This window comes from Clinocottus analis, unplaced genomic scaffold (assembly GCF_023055335.1).
Source record: "Clinocottus analis isolate CAN_PGR_092001 unplaced genomic scaffold, fCliAna1.0.p SCAF_12, whole genome shotgun sequence".
Taxonomy (NCBI): Eukaryota; Metazoa; Chordata; class Actinopteri; order Perciformes; family Cottidae; genus Clinocottus; species Clinocottus analis.
In genome coordinates this window covers 17,548,632-17,568,493 of record NW_027175843.1, presented here as the reverse complement: position 1 = coordinate 17,568,493, position 19,862 = coordinate 17,548,632, and the positions used below count along the sequence as shown (strand labels likewise).

General features: G+C 40.2%; 1 protein-coding gene across 2 annotated transcripts; it reads left to right on the top strand.

The window, feature by feature from the left end:
• The first annotated feature begins 1,481 nt into the window (after nt 1-1,481).
• itm2bb (integral membrane protein 2Bb) lies at nt 1,482-18,788 on the top strand. 2 transcript variants are annotated; one of them, XM_068572837.1, is made up of 7 exons: nt 1,482-1,711; nt 13,703-13,870; nt 15,028-15,096; nt 15,749-15,895; nt 16,437-16,547; nt 16,766-16,916; nt 17,877-18,788. In XM_068572837.1, exons 1-7 carry the CDS (start codon nt 1,628-1,630, stop codon nt 17,963-17,965), a joined length of 819 nt encoding a protein of 272 aa, XP_068428938.1. In that variant the 5' UTR covers nt 1,482-1,627; the 3' UTR covers nt 17,966-18,788. The 2 variants fall into 2 exon arrangements, with proteins under 2 accessions (XP_068428938.1, XP_068428937.1); XM_068572836.1 differs by having other exon boundaries at nt 1,484-1,711; nt 13,703-13,834.
• The last annotated feature ends 1,074 nt before the right edge of the window (nt 18,789-19,862 follow it).

The window sequence follows — 19,862 nt, the reverse complement described above, 5'->3', positions numbered from 1 at the left end:
GACAGCTTTAATGGCTTTAATTATGAGATTGTAATTGTAGTTGTAATTTTTACTCCACTACCCTCAGTTACATTGTTTTACATGACAATTTGCAGATTATGTCAGGCAAAGACATTAAAGTAATAATACACATTATAACAGAACAATGAAATAGAAATGATAGAAATGTAGGTGAAAAAACTGATCGAACATATCGCTCGATGATATAAATATACATGATTATATAGTGAAATAAGTAATATAAAATAGTTATGCAATTACATATGTGTTGAACTCTTTACAGTCAAATGTCCTACATGTGTCTCTATGCTTTCTATACTACAGAACAACTACTTTCACCTGTGATCAGTACATTTGACGAATAATACCGCTGTGCTTTCCCTGAAGAAAAAATGAATGTCTCCGGGGGAAATCAGTCGAGACCTGGCAACCATTCCCGATAATACGTTGAGTTTCGTAAATGTTCTCCCCTCCAGCAGCTGTGTGAACCGTGGGTGTGAACCGATCAAGTTAACGGTCGGTAGCCAGACATTTTCCGGAACATAAGTTTGTTCAGTTTCTAATTAAAAGCGCCAAAAATACCTTGAAAATGTGTCCCAAATTTGGGAAAGCTTAAAACACAAGGAAAATACACTTTTATTGTAAACTTGTGTTTGGTGTTTGTGGTCTTCAAACTTTATGAAATGAAATGACATTTTTGGAAAATATGTTTGCTTTCTATCGGAGTGTTTGATAGAATTATGATTATTGACCCATGTCAGATTGTCACAGTACATAGTAAGTAACAGGAGACAGTTAGCTTAGCATAACAAGTGGAAACAAAAGAAACTGCTGGCCTTGGTCTGTCTAAAGGGGTTAAGTTTATTTACCAAAATGACAAACTATTTATTTTACCGACACAATAAATACGCAACATGCCTGAAAAAAGATAAATTACTTGTTGACAGTAAGAAATCAAATAAAAGTCTGGCATTCAAATTCCCAAATAATAGTTCAAAAGTGTTATCAATAACATGTATTTAGAAGAACCAGCAGCCGGCATAAAGTACAGCATGATTAGTATTTTTTAGTAAACTTAAAGTATTTTTTTTAAAGCTATTGTGCAATAAAACATCTCAAACATAAATACTCAAGTTAATTATAAATGGATAGATAGTACTTTACTGATACTTTATTAATCAAAAGTTTAAAGTAAAGAATTTGCTAAAATCAAAGTAAAATACAAGTACCTCAACATTTTGCTAATATACTCTACTTAAGTAAATGTACATAGTTATTAGTATTGCGACTTTTTGCTAATATACTCTACTTAAGTAAATGTACATAGTTATTAGTATTGCGACTTTTACTAAAGTTAAAGATGGAAAAATAAATGTTCACCACGGCTCAAAGACGAAACGTTGCCAGGTTTTGGTATTATGCTTTTATTTTGAAATCAGACCGGAAGCTGCTTTGACAGTTTGCTTCTAGCTCGACGCCCCGTAATCACAACAGATCAGACTTGGCCCGGGAGAGAAAGAAGTGGCACTTCTTTACTTCGGAGCAAATTTTTTCCGGTTTAGTTTCGGTCTCACGGCTCCTTCGAAGTACTTTCTTCTTCCCGGAGTTCGTCAGCTTCGCTTTCAGGATGGTGAAAGTGTCTTTTAGCTCCGCGTTGGCTCAGAAAGACGTGAAGAAGGACGCAGAAACTCTTATTCCCGAGGAGGACAAAGTGAGTATAAAATGGCTGAGCTCGCGTTATGTTCGCCTCCAGCTCGGTGGAAGAAGGCGCAGTTCATAAACGCAATGCTTTAGACAATTTATTGTTTTATATACGTATTTATACATATGTTTGACTCCTCTTGTAAGTTGGACATTTAAAACAAAGGAAACTGAAATAAATGCAATAATGCACTTATTGTGTTATGTTGACGTTATATAAGTTAGTGTTTGAGTAACTTCCCCATGGAGCATTTATGCTTTTATTCTTTAAAAAAACATAATACAACATTTCATGTTGAACCGTGTATGTGTTTGATAGCCTGACTTGTCTCCTGACAGTTTAAATAATCATAGTTATTACTAAAAAAAATCTTGTATTTTTGGCAAAATATTTGAAGCATAGTTTTTAATATATTTATTTTGTGTGACGATTCGACAAACTACTTCAAACTGTTTGAAATGCATCATAGATAAATATATATTTTTAGTTTTCAGTGAGGTTTTTTTGCAACCAGGAAATTTACAGTTTTCCTCAACCTGAAATAAGAAAGTGCTTTGTTTTGTTACTTAATAAATATCGAATATAAATGTAATTTGTTAGGTGTTAAAGTGGGTCAAACATCTTATTAAGTCAGTTTCCTTTCATGTCCTTTCTCCTCATCATCTTTTGATCTTTATTATAAAGAAAAAACAGACCTTTCATCTTGTCGCTCCAAAGTGCGTCACTCTTGCAAAATAGCGAGCAGACCAGGTTATGAAATGTCCATCATGCAAAATCCATAAATATTTGAGCTGCAACAGGTAAGTTTATCAGATCTCCTGCACATGCTCGTGCATTGGAAACGAAGAGTTTGCTCTTTTAAATTAGACTGAAAGCTTTTCTGTCAGCTGAGCTCCTGAGTTTTTTCCTGTAATCTTCTTGTTGCACAAAGAGGAAGCTTCCTGTCACAAGTTGTCTTTTGTCACACAGGTCCTAAAGGGCAGTTTGTGTGAAAGTTGTTGTTCAGGTGGGGGAGAACTGGAAAACAAACAAATTTGCTGAAAAATGTAACAACGTTTGAGTCCAAACAATAACAAGAAAAAGCAGCTGTGACTCTCAGCAGTTGGTGTGATGATTTCGTAAAAGTAAGAGAGTTCGTGAGCACACTTTAATTCTGCAGACTAATTGGATGATTAATCCACTTGCTTCCAGGTTAAAAACAGCTAAGTGCAGAGGGAGTCTCTCTCTCTCTCTCTCTCTCTCTCTCTCTCTCTCTCTCTCTCTCTCTCTCTCTCTCTCTCTCTGGGTATAAAGTCCAGTTCAAACCTTTCCTGCGCCTTCTTCCGTCTCCACCCTGTTGTGAAAGAAGCTGTTCACAGAAAGTTTCAGCTCTGTTTTGCAGGCCGAAAGCCAACTTCTCTGCAGACTGATGCAGACAAACGTATAGAGAGCGCTTAACTACAAAGGCCGTGGCCTTGTTTCTTCTATACAGAAGAGCCGATGTCTTCCTGTGTGGTTGTGGTGCAGCAGACTGTGGTCGTCTTGGTCGGTTTCAGTATGACTGACTCTTATTTTGGTAATGGGGGCTTAACGCTTTCCTTCTGGGGGATTAAAGTGGGTTCAAACGCAGCAGATTCTGCATGTTTTTGTGCTGATTTGGAGGGATTCTCCTGCTTTTGGGTGGTGGTGGGGTCTTGACCCACACCTACACAGATGATGGACACAATTGTTTCTGGATCTAAGATGTTCTTTACCCCTGATGCATCTTTTTATAATGCTGCACATGCACTTTCATAATTAAAACATGTATGATTGTGCATATAAAGAAGCAGATTTACATCCATGCAGGCGCCATCTCTCTGCATCGTGAATCTTAAATTAAAGTGCGATTATAATCTGGTTATATGAGTCCTATTGCTTGCAAGAAATGCCCAAAATGTCTTGGTTCCAGCCTCACAAGGGATCAAATGGTCCGAAACGTTTTAAAAGTTACAATCGGCTGTTTATGGCATTACAATTCTGTTTTTAATTGTGAGTTCATCTTGCAGCTATTTTTGATTAATAAATGTTGAGTCTATAAAATATCAGAAAATGGTGTGAAAAAAGCCTAGTTTTGGTTTATTTCTGAAATCTTTTAAGAGCCTTAAAGCTGGTTTTAATTGCCTGACCTCAAATAATAACCTCACATTTGTTTCTGTTTAGTTTGCCATTGTCACTCAGCCTCCATCTTTCTTTTATGCTTTTGTTTCTCTTTCTCTTGCTGTGGTTTTGTTTTGAAGCAGACTGTGTTTCAATTTGGATCAAATACTAGTTGAGTGAGACGGGGAAACCAGCTCGTATCATACGGTGACCTTTTCACAACGTGGCAAATATAATTTGCACGACGTATCTCATTTTATTATGTTCCATCCGGGTTGCACCAACTGGCTGAAGCCTGTCGCTGACACGTTTACAGCGAGAGAGAGAAAATTAGGCCGAGCTTAAGATTTAGGCTAAGCGTGCTGAGTTGATCTTTTCCCTGAGTCAGTCGCTTGTTCAGAAGGGATGCGGCGTTCTTCCTGTTGGACAAAACGTTCCAGCTCGCTTCACTCACAACAAACGGCTGTTTAGAAATACTCTGATACTTACCTCCAAGTAAAAGTATCCATACTACATTATTTATATACTCGGTTAAAGTAAAAGTCCTGCATTTAAAATGTTCCATCAGGGTACAAAAGTACAAGCATCAAAATATATTTACTCAAGAGAAATAATTAGTTGTGGATTGTAAATATTGATGCGTTAATGTGTTCATCACTTTAGTGTTGCAGCTTATATATATATATATATATATATATATATATATATATATATATATATATATATATATATATATATATATATATATATATATATATATAAATATAAATAAATAAATGATAATGCTTTTGTTAGCATTTATTTGCATTAATCTAAACTTGTAAAATAGCTTTAGTTATCGAATAAATGCAGAAGAGTAAAAAAAAAGAAGTATTATTTCCCTTTTTGAAGATGCCGTGTGGTCGAAATATAAAGTGTCAGAAGATGGAAACATGAAGTGGGACTTCAGTGCAGCGCTTTTTTCCCTATTTAATCACTCAGAGTTTGTATTCAAGTTGCTAAAGTCTTCAAATATTTTGCGTGTCCGAATTGTTTCTTTGGACCGAGTTAATAGTTTTTAACTCGACATGCCGAACAGGGATCTTTGTGGCTGCTCTTAATTAATCCTGAGCATCATTCCGGTTAATCAGCATCTTATCTGCTTATCTGCAGCAAACCAGGTTGACTTTGTGCAAATGACCAATTGGTTTCCTGCCGTCTCTGCGACGTTGTGCTGATTCTGCTCGTTTATAGATCGTTTATAGATTACTGAGCTCTGCTCGGTTAGAAACAGGATGGACTGGTCAGCTTCTGTTTTGGTTCTACACCCGAAAGCATTTTAACAACTCATACAACAATACTCACATTTGAAAAGCTGTTATTTTAATTAATGGCTCATCGATTGTCACACGTTCCATTGACGACTCCTTTAAAGGCCCGATTGTACATTTAAAGAAGCCGTTTACTGCATGGACTCCAGTCTGAAGTCACCAGGCCCCTGTTTGTCTGCAGGGATCTACAGACCACTCGGGCTGAATGAGGAACACCTGAGATTATCTTCCAGCACATTAACACGTCGCGCGCTGCTGTCAACTCTGTGTCGTGACGATCACGTCAGGGGCTGAGCGGCAGCGTGTGAATCCAGGTTAATCAACTGTCCATCACAAGCCCCCGCCCGCCCCCACACACTGCTTTTTTAAAAAAAATCTTAAGACCTGGACACAGAAAAGCGTGCATTTGTTAAGCCGCGCTTCACATTTCTTTGGTCTTTCTCCCATAACAACTAACCGATTACCACAATTTGAGTTTATTTGTTTCCCGTCATGGCGCCAGCTGAGTCAACAGGCGTTTCGTTGGAGCGCTGAACTGGTTGCTGATGCAGAGAAAGTCTGTCGAGACGCCTGAACTATAAATGTGGGTTTTATAGGAGCTGAAATTCTGGAGCCGGATATAGTCAGAGATCGTGTGCTGTGAAGGCAGGAAGAAAGCTTTATTAAGACGTGTCGGCTGCTGCTGACCTCACTGTTACTGTGCTGATAATGTGTTAGAGCAAATTATTTTTATATATGTGTGTGTGTTTCGAGCCGCGTATATGCTACTTTCTTTTGTGTGTGCGTGTCAGCGGGTGGAAAAAGCTGACGCCAGACAAGCACGTACGTCATTAGATACGTTGGATTGTGTTGTCTTTTACAACAAAAGTTGTGTTTTTTTTAAGTATTAAAGGACATTAGTGTGACTGTGTTGTCGCAGAACTGACGAACTTTCTTCTTGTTTCAGCCGCTCTGGATTAGTTGCTTCTTTTTGTCTAAAAACACACAAAAAATGTGGGGGGGAAAATGTGCGTTTTGGACATTTATTGCAGTTTTCCGATGGTTCTTTGACGTTATTGATTAATCAGTTAATCAAGAACAATCATTGTTTGCGGCCCTAGCTAGGATGACTGTTGTCTGTAAATATTCATTATTTCCTCATGAATATTCTATATATTTGTGATTTGCTTGCCAATATCTCCTCATATAGACGTATAAACTCACTGTCGCTTGTGTCACTTCTTTAGTTGTTACCGTCAGTTCATGTTGACCTGTCAGTCAGGGCCATTTTGTATGTTTGTTGGCAGGCAACACACACACACTTCCTGTTGTGTTGACGGCGGCTTCATTTGGGTGACTGTGCCGATCTCAAACAGGACATCATGGGAGTAAATCTTCTTCAAGCACTGCAGCAACAACCAGAGTTCTCATAATCTGGACCAGTCTTCAGTCCCAGTGCGTCCACTATCAGCCCCCATGTTGACTTTACAAACTGAACTGTGTTTCCTGTCTTGAGGATGTTAATAATTTCCCATTTTAAGCGGTAATCTTTACTGATTTATTGCTCAGTTAACCAGTCCAAAAAAAAACAAATACCCCTTTTCGTAGAAATAGCTGAACTAATGTCAGCAGAGCAACTTGTTTAAGTTTTTTAAATGAGAATAGCTCGTCCCCCTTAAAGGTCACCTTTAAGGTCACCTTTAGCTAACGTGGTTGCTAACGTTTCACTCTAATCAGTAAGTGAAGATGCAACATGGTGGCTGATAACTCACGGACGGGTGAACTGGGCACTCTGTGGTCTGTTTTGCACAAATGAGCATTTATAATATGTTTAGAAATAAATGGAAATTATGCATATAATTCCTTTTTACCTATAATTTGTGTCACTACAGGGTTTGATTAGGGTTATTGTGAAAGTGGTACAAAACCCCAAAATCTTCAACAAAATCATCAGTGACATTCTTAGCATTCATCTTTTTTGGGGCTTTACTCTCTGACTTGAGAAGGAACAGTCATTTGAGGATTAACTACGGGTTTGTCGTTGCTACTTTCAGATATATTGGGACCTACACTTCCATTCAAAAGCTTTGAATCAGCTGTTTAATTGTTTTTTTTGGTTCTTCTTTCCTTCTTTAATGGCTATTTTAACAGACACAATGTGGATTATCTACATTTTAAATAGTTTCCCCCAAAATATTTAAATGGATCAAACTTCCATTGAGTTGATTTTGTTCCCACAATGTTGCATGATGGGAGGATACTGTTGGATTATGACTTTGGTTCCCAGCCCAGACACGTGTGACTCATCTTCGGTCTCAACTGAACCGCAACATCAATATTGAGTTGGTGTGTTTTTCTTTGGGCCCTCTGCCCAAAGATTGAACCGGACTTACTCTGCTCCAATCCCAACAGTGCTAACAGGACTAGCCGCCTTCTTTCTTGTGAATTTTGAAGAAAAGATTGCTTCATAAATTCTGCATCTTGTGACTCCACTGAAACAGGAACCTGCTCTTTGTGCACACATTTAAACGCTTCTAGTTTCTTCCACCAGTGACGTGTGATTTCTCATAATCATATCGATCTCTTTGTCTCTTTCGGTCCTTTTACGAGATAACGTGTATTTTCTACATCCCTAAAGCATTAAGATCGTGGTCCTCTCAGCCATCTGACTGGACCGCAATCAAGCTGATGAGGTTTCAAACGTTCCAACGGTAATGTAGATACATGGCGACATTACAGGATTACAGCCCAAATGTCTTCCTGAGCTACTCGCTGCCTGTGTGTGTTTGTGTGTGTCCTTCGATTGTCGTCTGAGGCATGCAGACTGCTCGAAAAGGATTACGGTTTAATCAGTCAGATAGAGACTCAGCCGGGGGACTTAGCGGCCTCCTACAGGGGCGCCGACCGCTAAAACTCAAGAAGAGAGAAGATTAACCAACCATGCAGATATACGACCTCCTCCCCCCCCCCCCACCACCGCTCGGAGACCCTTCACCCAGTGCGTACCTGGTGCGACGCAGAAAACCAGATTTACAGCAACCACACAATGAACATGTGACGTCTAAAGCGGAGGAACATTTTTTGTGATTGTCGAATAATCGCATTAGTCTTCAAAAAAAAAAAAAGACAAATATTTGCTGGTTCCAGCTCCTTAAATGTGGGGATTTTCTGCTTTTATTTTGTCACGTATGACAGTTGGTAACATATATTTGGGTTTTAGACCGTCGGCTCAACAAAAGATGTATAGCTCGTGGTATATTTTATCATCGTGAGTTGCAGCTCCGGCTATTTCCTCAGTTAACTTTGTTCTGCTTTATTTTAAACAACTCTTTCGGTTTAGTTTTGGTGGTGTCTTATTTGACATATGTTGTGTAACTGGTTTAATGTCAAAGAGAGAGGAATGAACATGAAATATTTCAGTTGGCGTTTGATTGTAGTTTCACTTTAGTTTTAGTCTCTATTTTAGAATTATCGGGTTTTGATAACTGGATGCGTTTGTTGGTAATTTGCATTTTACCCGGCTGATGATGTGCAGTTTTGTGTATTGTTGCAGAGATCTTTTCTAAAATAATCCCAGGAATTCCTGTGGTTCATCTTCACAATAGTCCATGGAAAACGGTTCCATTTTCTGAGTTTGACGGCAGCCACATTGTGAGAAAGTATTGTTTAATTTCTCCAAACTGCAAAGCGTTTTTTATCCGGTTAAGTTTTTCGATGCGTGTCGAGTTTCTCGTGTCGAGCAGAGGATGGAGTTTCAGGGAAACTTGAACCCGCATCCCGGACACCGATACTCACCTGTCGCCACAGAGACAGACACACAAGCTGGTCTCAGGTGAGACGGCGCTCAGAAGGCTGCCGGCTTATCAGCTTAAGATATTTACCAGAGGACTGAACCATGCACAGGAGACAGTAGTCGTGTATTTACACAACGTGTATTTTTTTTTGTGTACTCGTTCACCACAGTGTTAAAGAAATGACGCCCATAAACCTTCTTTGATTGGAGGCACTTAAATAAAACAGCTCTTATAATCCTGACGCTGAAGTTTCACAAATTGTAATTAACTGGAAAATGTTAGGCCACTGTGTGTGTGTGTGTGTGTGTGTGTGTGTGTGTGTGTGTGTGTGTGTGTGTGTGTGTGTGTGTTTGGTTCATCAAACACGCACAAAGACAGTCATTGATCGTTGTCGTAGCTCGCCCGTGTGATGTGAATGCAGCCCAGATAAAGCAGCTGCCTCCATCCTCACCACAGCTCACTCACACTGGGGATTTCTGCCACAAAATGAGACCAAAAAGAGCCAGCGGCAGACTTCAAAGTAGAGACAAATATTCATAACAGGCCGTTTTGAGAACAAAAGAGGGAGGGCATCGGTTTCAGGCCGGTTGTTTTCTACCTTTTTTTGGGACACAAAAGGCTGCATGACGGGGGAGTCGGTTCCTCGTCATAAAAAGAAGTCCGACCTGATATTTTATGATCAAAGTCAGTTAGTCATTTAAAATATCAGCTGCTGCCACTTTTCTCCAATGTGACGGTTTCATTTTGTTCTTTTTCACGTGATTGTGGCTTCAGGCAATGTGAATAATTAACGTTGGGCTCTTTAATTCCGTTAATTTAAACAGTTTGGTTGCTAATGTGCATTTTAAACGCACTGCCCAACTTACATAGTTATGAATTGTCCAAATTCACGTGAGAAAATGATTTTACCCAAATCGTCAAATAGGCTTGAAAAGATGTTGATCGACGAGTAATTTAAGCGACTAATGCGTAGAGAACAAAACATTCTGTAGTTTCAGCTTCTCAAAGGCAAGACTTCTCTGCTTTATATGAATGAAGATTAAATATCTTGGTGTATCAGACAAAACAAGACATTTGAAAAACATAATTTTATTATATCTGATGGACAAGATCTGTAGCGGCAGCTCCATCCACTCCTTTCTGAGCGTGTTTCTAACTGGACATACTGTTCCTGCTGTGTGTGTGAAGTTGGCATACTTCACTGTGTTGACATATGATTGTTTTAATGAGGGTGTGTGTGTGTGTGTGTGTGTGTGTGTGTGTGTGTGTGTTGAAGTTATGAAATGGCGGACTAAAGGCCTGTTGGGTCTTGTTGTCGGTGAAGCTTCAGAAGACTGTTGCGAATCAGGAAGTACGGACACGGGAAACGGTTAAATATTTAAACTATAATAAGGTTTACATTCTCTGTGTGTAACTGTTGGAAGTAGTTTGCCTTGTGGACCAACAGGAGACTCTCTTAAAAACCCGTCAGCATTGACCCGTCGACCTCTCGGTACACTGATAATCGCGATGTGTGTGTGACGACATACAATTAGTAAGTCCATTTTGAGCAACAGGCGATTGATTTGAAGACTTAAACGCTGCACGTTGGGTTTATAACACCATGACACGGGTTTTCAACTCAACACGGCTATTTGTTTATCTTATCTCGCCAGTTCAACGGTAGAAATACAGGGTCACGTACACAGGATTCACCTTGAAGTCAGTAAACAAAGGATTCTATAAAAATGTTTGTGGCAACAAATGTTTTAAAATGCAAAATATTCCTGTGGGAACAGGCAAAATAGTTCATAGTATAAAGGAGGCCTATAAAGAAAATATGCAAATTTACTACCTCCTCATCTCAGCTTCATCACAGGAGAAAAACAAGTTTTTTTGTGGCAGGCAGAGAGAGAACTGTTGTGTATTGCTGCTTATTTCACCAACACCCTGCTGCTTCGGTCCGGGTCGAATTATTCTGTGATATGGTTTAGAGTGTGGCTCATATTTGAAAATTGACTTGTGTTTGAACTTTTACTCTATTTTACTTTGGGAAGGCCGTTGATCCTCATGATGTCGTACCTGTCAGGTCCGTCCTTCATTTGTTCTCTGTGGATTGCCGTCTTTAGTCGGATTACAATCAATACAACTTTCTAAAATTGAGGGCCATAATGTGCAATATCATGGATGTTTTCTATTATTTGCACCTCTTCTACTTTGTACTGCTTCTGCAGCACATCAGTTTTTCTCTTGGTTAACACCGTTTTAGCTGCTAAACCATAAATAAATGCTTGACTGCTTGATATTCTTATCCTTCTGCTGAGGACGTTCAGTAAATGGAGGCACCATCCTCTGCTTTCTCTTATTTTGCCTTCATTTCCTCTCTTTTCTTTCCCTCTGAGTCAAAGGGAATGTGAGTGACTCCAACAAACGTTCGCTCAGCAGAGATGTCCTGAGCTCCACAGCCTCAGGAAATGTTCCCTTTTAGTGTCTCAGTGTCACACACACACACACTCTCACACACTCCATCTGACACCGTTGCGTTGGCAGCTCTGCTCATCCCTCTTTAAAGGTTCACCCTCACTTCCTCTACCCAAACACACTTTCTTTGGTTCCTCTTTTCTGAGCGTTCCCCATCGTCCTCATTTGTCGCCTGCCAGAAGAAAAGGGAAACGTTACACAACGTTTGGGGAGTCTTTTGCGGTCCGTAAATCTGAGGTGAAGGTCCGATCGAGCTGTCAGTTGGGTTTTCTTGGCTGTCGGCCTGTTTTTGTTGTGTAGATGCTGATTTATGCCCCAAATTGATCAAAGTTTTAATTTGAATGCCAGGAAATATGTTTTATGACAAACTGAAAATCCACTGATGGCAGACTGACTTCTGTAAATAGTAGAATAAGTATGCACGGTTTATTATAGAGGTTGTTTTAAATTCATTGCCGTAACTCTCGCTTTTGCCGGTGACATATTTATAAAAGAGGAAATTCAGTTTGGATATCAGAAATCTGCAAAGACTTGACTTCAACAAAATGCCCTTTGTCAAAAAGCAAAGTACATTTTAATCGTTCAATGTTTGCAAAACTGTTCCTTTCATGTTTTTGTGCAGAATTGTCCTTGGTTTCCCACAATGCCCTTGGTTTCCCACAATGCCACACTTCAAACACACGGAAACAAACATAATGTTAGAAATCTATCGAGTTGTTTGAGAAACAAATATTTAAAAAATAGCGCTAAGTTTGTGTTTTTCTTAGTTGTTTTTACGTTTTATAGATTATATAATCAGTTAATTGTAAAAAATGAAAAGGTTAATGTTGTCTCCTGAAGGTACTTTCACAAGCCAACATTACATCTAAAGAGACTAAATAGGCAAAATAAAAAGTGAAACAAAAGTAGCAATTTCTATTTCCGACGAACCAAACAGGCTTCGACTTGTAAAACAGTGATTCATACTTAACAAGTGTGTTGAAAATAAAAAAAAAACAATTGCTTTAGTCAGTGTTCCTGGAAACCGCAGCAGGAGACGAGTCGGGGCCGGTTCTGCAAAGAAGCCGTTTCTTTATCCGCCAGAAGTCCACCGGCTGAGGTCGGACTGACGATGAAGAGCTCGGTTTCTTCAGCACCGAAGAATATTTGCCGACGATCCTTCTTTCCCATCCGCTCGGCTGAAATTATCATATTTCTCAGAAGAGCTCACGCAAACAACACAGTGATTTTAGTTTTTAGTGTTTTCCGTAAGTCAGACGAAAATAAAACAGGAAAAGAATCTATTTTTTTATTGGAACTATGGTTTTTGTTGCCATCTGTATCAACGTTTAGTCACAGTTATGTAAAACACAGTTAAGTGTATTTTTTAAAGTAATATTCAGTTATTTTGCATATCCCAAAATTACAAATACAAAATTTGCCTCGGAGGGCTTTACAGTCTGTACACATGACATCGCTGTCCCGGGACTTCACATCGGATCAGGAAAAACTCCAAATAAAGATATTAAAAACCCTTAAACAGGGGGAAAACCTTCATAGAGCAACAGAAGAGCATCCCTCTCCCCGGATGAACAGAAGCAATAGATGTGATGTGACCAGAATAATTCACACACTTGTGTACATTTCACCTACTTGCACATAACCAGAAAGATTTGCAGAACATTTATTTCAAATGAATTTAAAGTGGAATCGAGGGCGAGGTGCAGGAGTATAGAAGTAGTCATGTTTAATGGTCTTCCATGTGACCTTGTGCCAAGGGAGGAGTAACCGAGAGGCTCATCTAGCACTATTGGTTTATTGGTTTATTGATTTATTGGTTGGAATTTTTTCGCTGCAGCCACGTAAACAGCCCCACGTCACCCGATGAATGGAGATGGAGTGTTTTTAAGGTTGTTTTAGTTTCCTTTTGATGCTGCCGTGAAATGTCACATTATTTCTCCAAAAAATCTTCATGTTGTGACATTATCTTAGTCTGGAAATATGGACTGTGTTTAGAAAACCACATCATCAAACTGAATAATGATTTTTAATTGATTTTTTTTAATACATTTTTACCTTTTACCTTGAATTAATCTGAAAAGCAAGTCTGAGAGGTTTTGCCTCAGTCCAGAGGTCGGGAACCAGGCTGACGTGCACATGTGATCTGCAGCTTGTAATGAAATTACCAGCAAGTGATAAAAGATCATAATTAGATATGTTGGTCTTTGAAAAAGTGGGTTTTCTGCCCTGGAGGGTTTATATCATGATAATAATTTGGTTGAAGGACAGCCAAACTAATCCCCTGGATAATGTGGCGTAAACATTGATCTGATCCTCCGCGTTCTTCTTCTCTCCCGCAGGATGCGGAGGCAGCTCTGCTGGTGCGTCACCAGTCCCGGGCCTGGTGCTGGTGCATGTGCCTGGGTCTCGCCCTCATGCTGTCGGGTGTGGTGGTTGGCGGTGCCTACCTGTACCGCTACTACATCGTGGAGGTGAGCTACCAGCCCCAAGAAGGCTGGGAAGAAGAGGTAAATTAAACGATGATCAATTATCACAGTTTCCGTGACGGAGGTCAAAACGGCAGAGTAGAACTTGCAGCTTTTAAAATGCGCTCATTATCTGGCGAAGGCCCTCGGGGTTGATGTAGGCGGCCCGGGAGGAGTAAAGGTCTGGAGACACAACATGAGTCTCCTCAACAAACACACAAGCAAATCATGCATGTAATAATCCACAACGAGTAATCAATCAAGAGTAATCTGACAGAGTCTTTATTAAGGGTTGTAGTCTACGACCCGACACAAAAACAACACCCTGTGCGCGGCGCGTTAATCCCACATTGCCGAAGAAAACGTGAACCGACACACGGGACAGGTTGAAGCAAGTCAAACTGCAGCTTGCTGTTTTCATGTCGAGCGTCAACTCCACCCACTCGGCGAGGTTTCATAACGGTGTGAACGATAAACAGATTCCTGGAGATTAATAACCACAGCGAAGGGGAAATCGGCCAAACCGGGAAATGCAGCTGTGAAAGTCTTTCTGATAAATGACTACATGCGTGTTGTGTTTCCTGTCGACACTTTAACCAAAGCAAAGGAAATACGGTAAAGTTGTAGTCTAAGTTATTCAGAAGTCTTGTGGCAAACACGACTATAAATCTACAGCCACACAAGCAGACGCGTGAGGCTGTAATTCAAGATGTATTTTTATGTGCACAGATAACAGTTACTCCGTGCAATTAAACGCTCATTTAGCTGAGTCCTCCTAACACAAAAAACACTGCTATAAATGCTAGTACTATCATAAAATATATACAATAAGGCACAGTAATAATCAGTAGCACAATCAGTAATGTTCATCGTACTCTAGAAAGCAAAGTGTTGATGAATAAAAAAATACAGATAGTTTGTTCCATTTGTGGGTTTAACAAATGTAAAGCTTGTCTTGAAGGTGCAGAAGCTGTTTCAGGAGTGAGCTAGTCAGGATTTGTAGATGAGAGACAGCAGCTACAAGATAGTCAAAGATGCTGAAAGTCGGGGGTGGACGTCTCGCCAGGCAGTTTCACAGTTTAAAGCCCAAATTCAACACATTGACACACATTCATATCTTCTGTAGGGATTAACGCTCAAACTAGATCCTTAATGCTAATGTTCTCTATCTTTTCTTCATCCTCCGCTCGTCCCTGCAGGATGGCCGGGTGTTTGTGTGCGGGGTGAACTACCGCGAGGAGGACTTCATGATCCAGGGGGAAGAGGAGGTACGACGCTGTGCAACACTTCCTCAGTGTCTCTTCCTGCTGCTTATCAAATGTTTATGTCAGTCTGTCATTAATCATTACAGGCTGAGTCACCGATCGATCGATGACCTCAGCTCCTGGCCGACTAATTGACTTCAGCCTGCAGCGGACTCACAGTAGAGTCCTTTAAATCTGCATTTAACCAACCGCAGAGCTTTGGTACTTTTTGTCGAGTCCCACGCACAAAAGACCACGCTGTTTTATTAAATTTAACTTCCAATCATGTTTACTTGTTTTAGTCGGCCTTTTTTTTTTACAGTTGTATATTTTGCTTTTTGTTTCTCCTTCATTTCCACACAATATTTAATTATGTCATCAATCTTGCAATGTAAAACTTTTATACAAAAATTCCAAACATGACAACGTTCCTCCTAAACGGCTTATGTTGCTAATGAAAAGTAATATTCCACGAATGTCCCCGCTTGCATGCAGCCGCGCATACGTTAATTCGTGTCGATTAGTTTGGTGTTTATTCCTTCAACGCCCTCAAGAAAGGGCAATAAATTGAGTTCAGGCACGTCTGTGACCTCTGCTCTTTCGGAAAGTGAACAATGGCAATAATCACCGATGTAACCACCTGTTGGACTGGTTAATTAACCGGATTGATTCGCAGACCGAGGTGGAGCTGCCAAACCAGTTCCTGCGGCAGGTGAAGGAGGAGATCCGGGTGCTGGAGAGGGAGCAGGTGGAGCTCATCAGTGTCCCCGTCCCCGAGTTCGGCGACGGAGACCCTGCCGACATCGTCCACGACTTCCAGCGGGTGAGACGCTCGCAGCCTTCCATCACAGATCCTCTGCTGCTTCCTGTCAGGAGCAATAATGACTTAAACTATGACTACTTGTTGGGATCTTGTTGGTATACTAATTGATCGTCAAAATACCAGATGTCATGTAAAGTACATTGTAATCTTATTAAAAGTAGATCAGGGGCTCTTGAGATTAGTTCAATTTTTAAGGCTTGTACTGTGTAAAGTCACATATTTATAACTGTATTCAAATAATGCCAGCTGTCAATGAAAGTGGGCTTTTCTTGTGAATTTTCACATTAAAAGCCCACCAATGACAAGCAGGCTGGAAGACTTGTAATGTTAAAAATCTGATAGAAGTGTCTAAGTGCTCTTCTTTGTATTAAAAATCAAAGGAAAAGTGAAACTACTGGAATGAACTGGTAAATGTGTTGATGCTGATAGAATTAATGCTGTGGAAATGTAAAAAAAAAAAAAAAAAGTAAACATAGAGGACGTGTTGTTAAATTAAAGAAGCTAAATTCCTCGGTTTGTAAATGTTTGTTTCCTGTTTCAGAGGTTGACTGCCTACCTCGACCTGAGTCTGAACAAGTGCTACGTCATCCCGCTCAACACCTCCATCGTCATGCCTCCCAGAGACTTCTTGGAGCTGCTCAGCAACGTCAAGGTAACTCTCACGACTTCTCTTTAACCCGCCGGACTTTAAGTTTCACCTTTTTTAAATCCAGACGTCACAGCTCTGTTCTGGCAGGACGCCTGTTTCCATAATATACATCAAGCTTGAGGATCAACACCTATGGACAGAGCCAGACTCGCTGCTTGTAGCGCCATATTTAACGGGACTGTGGTCTCATCGTTATGATTTGTCCTCCCCCTCCTGCCCAGGCCGGCACCTACCTGCCACAGTCTTACCTGCTCCACGAGGAGATGATTGTGACGGAGCGCCTGGAGCACGTCGACCAGCTCGGCTACTTCATCTACAACCTCTGCCGCGGAAAAGACACCTTCAAGCTGCAGCGCAGAGACAAGATTCTGGGTAAGGAAATAAGACGCCTTCCAGGCCTTTTTTATTTAAGTCCACGAAGATGAATTTGAGTACTCGTCGTCACTGAGTTAATCGGCTGCAGAAGATGGTTCACACACAGTTAGGAAGCAGGAGTCAATGCTATCGATACATCTTAAACTGCGTGAACTTTAAGTCTTGTAACAACTGAGAGAACGAGCTCCAGCTGGATTCTGCTTCTCTGGTGTCGATCAGACATGTGGCCATATGTGTGTCTGCTATACGTGTACAGATGCGGGGGTTGAATGTACGTATTCACAAGGCATTTAGCAGGAAACCAAAATGAGTTTCACCCTGTTGACAGTGGAAACCAATCTGAAAATAACTTTGATTCGTCAGCGGGAATGTGCGGGACGATAACAAGATGGCGACGACGTATGGAGACTTAAAGAGGGATGTGGTTCTCTTCGTGTTGCTTAAAGATCACATGTGGCTTCGTATGTAGCGATACACGGACGTCAAGGTTCAGTTCATCACTCGGTTCAGGAGTCTCGGTTGGATGTGGAGCGCAGAGACAACACTCAGAGGGGGAGGGTTCTCGCTCGCTCGCCATCCTGAGACCGACTCGTCCGCCAGTCCGTTTGTTGTACTCTCCTCCACACACGTTGCTAACGGCATTCAATAACAATAGTTTCCAATGTGATAAATAAAAAGGGATTCAATAAATAGCATCCACATCTCGTGCGTCAGTCTACAAGCTTTGTATTTTGCGTGTCGCCGTGTTGCAGCTCTATTGTTCCTTATTTAAGTTCAGTAATGAAAGTAAGATATTTACATGTATTCAAATATCCAGAGTGTACCTGCTCTCGGATACACCCAGAAGTTTCCCGTGCCTTTGCAACCCTAATCCGCCCACGACGACAGTCTGAACACACCTGGATACTTTGAGTTTTATCTTTGCTGTCCCATTAAATCCCTCTTTTTGACTTGCAGGTATGCAGAAGCGTGAAGCTCTGAACTGCCACAAGATCCGTCACTTCGAGAACAAGTTTGTGGTGGAAACTCTGATCTGTGAGCTGTAAGAGTTCTCGCCGCCTCACAGCTGCTCTTATTAAAGTCACTGGTGTGCAGTGAGTTCTGTTTTTCTTTTCTTTCTTTCTTTTTAAACCCACCTGTCTCTTTTTTTCTGTCCTTTACTTCAGGTAGTTTGACTGGTTGAGAGGAGTGAAATGTGAAGCTGTTTGGTTCAAAACTATTCATTGATTGTGAGTTAAAAACGAGAAAAAAAACAAGAAAAAAAAAAAAAAGGTAAAGAGTCACATATTTTTCCACTTTTCTGTACTGGGATCTTCTTGGAATGTTTTTCATAAATAACTAGTTAAAAAGAAACAGCTGATTATAAAATAGTAAATTATTTTAATCAAAAATAAATGCAATTATTAGCATGAACACAGTAGACGAGGGTGAAACGTAGTTGGCCTTTCTATCAGTACAAACGTATAAAGTTTCAAGAGAGAGGGCGACTTTCTTACTGCTCATCCTGATTGTAGCAGATCAGTCCCGGGAGACTTTTTTTTGTTTTTTTGTATTTTGTCTGCTGTAGCTATTAATACACTGCACCTGTTCTTTCTTAACTGGAAAACGATCTTAAAATAAGAGTGTGAACACGTGCTTCTCTTTTTAAGCTTTAATTAGGAGTTTGCATCGACGAGAAATGAGAAAATAAGATTCATAGCAGGGAGTTTAAACACACTCTTATGTTAAAATCTTTTTTCTAAAGGGTTGTCTGTCCTTTTTTTATGTGTAATTTTTATTTGGATAACTCTTCTTGTTGTACTAATTTGTGTATATAATCTCTCTAAAGATACGAACAGACCAACACAATAAACAAAATAGAAAAACAAACTGAGCTCTTGTGTGTTTTTTGTTCATTCGAGTCCTCGTTAAGCTCCCAGTGTCCTGCATGGATAAAACAAATTAACGTTTTGACTCATCAAACTGTTTGGAGTCTGCCACAAAGATATTTTAGTCTCAATTTAACGCTGCTTTTGATTTGATCAACTTGACTTTTGATTTCCAAATCCCTTTGTCAAGGAGCAAGATAGTCGAGAGGTGCAGTGTTTTACTATCAATATTTTGATTAAATGAAAACTTGTACTTCATATGTCCCTTTTCTTTCAAATGTTTATCTGAATTGGATAAACATATATGATAAGTATGAATACAATACATTTTTAAAGAACAAGGGGTTCTTTAACTTGTTTAGTTTGTGATGTTTCAGATGTCTGAGTCCTCATCGGTTCCACCAAAGAGTGTCTCACATGGTTTCATTCATTTAAATGGCTTTTCAAATGATCAATATTATACTTTCATGTGTAGAAAAGTGCATGAACTGAAACTAAATGGGACCTGAGCCCTCGACTGGGAACCATTGACTAAACTAGTGAACTATGTAAAGTACATCAAAGTACCTCCAAGTTGAGCAGCGACGGTAAAACAGAGACATTTTGCAGATTTTATATTTTATTATTTCACTGATACGTACTGAAGCATAATTTTGAATGCGGGCCTTTTACTTATACTAAGCTATTTGTACCATTTTTTTATTTGTGATTTGTGAGTGCTTATTCCACTTATTAGTACACAGTATGTATGGTGTTACCATAAAGGATGAATATTACTGTTTATTTGTACGCGGTGAGTCTGCCGTGTCATCACGTGACCGCGTGTCTGTCGCCGCCACCTCGGAGGACTGACCCCCTGATCAGCTGTCACAGCCGGGCCCTCGGCCTCCGTGTCATTTGATCACGGTGGAAATGTGTCCTTGATTGAAGCACTAATCGGAGGGACCTCGACCAGGGGGATCATGGGAAATGAGCCAGGTGGTAAGGGGTGGCGCGTCACCTTGAAGGATCAGAGAGACGGCTGATCAGTGGTCGTGTAACGACAGACGTTAATAACCGCTGCAGCACATCATCA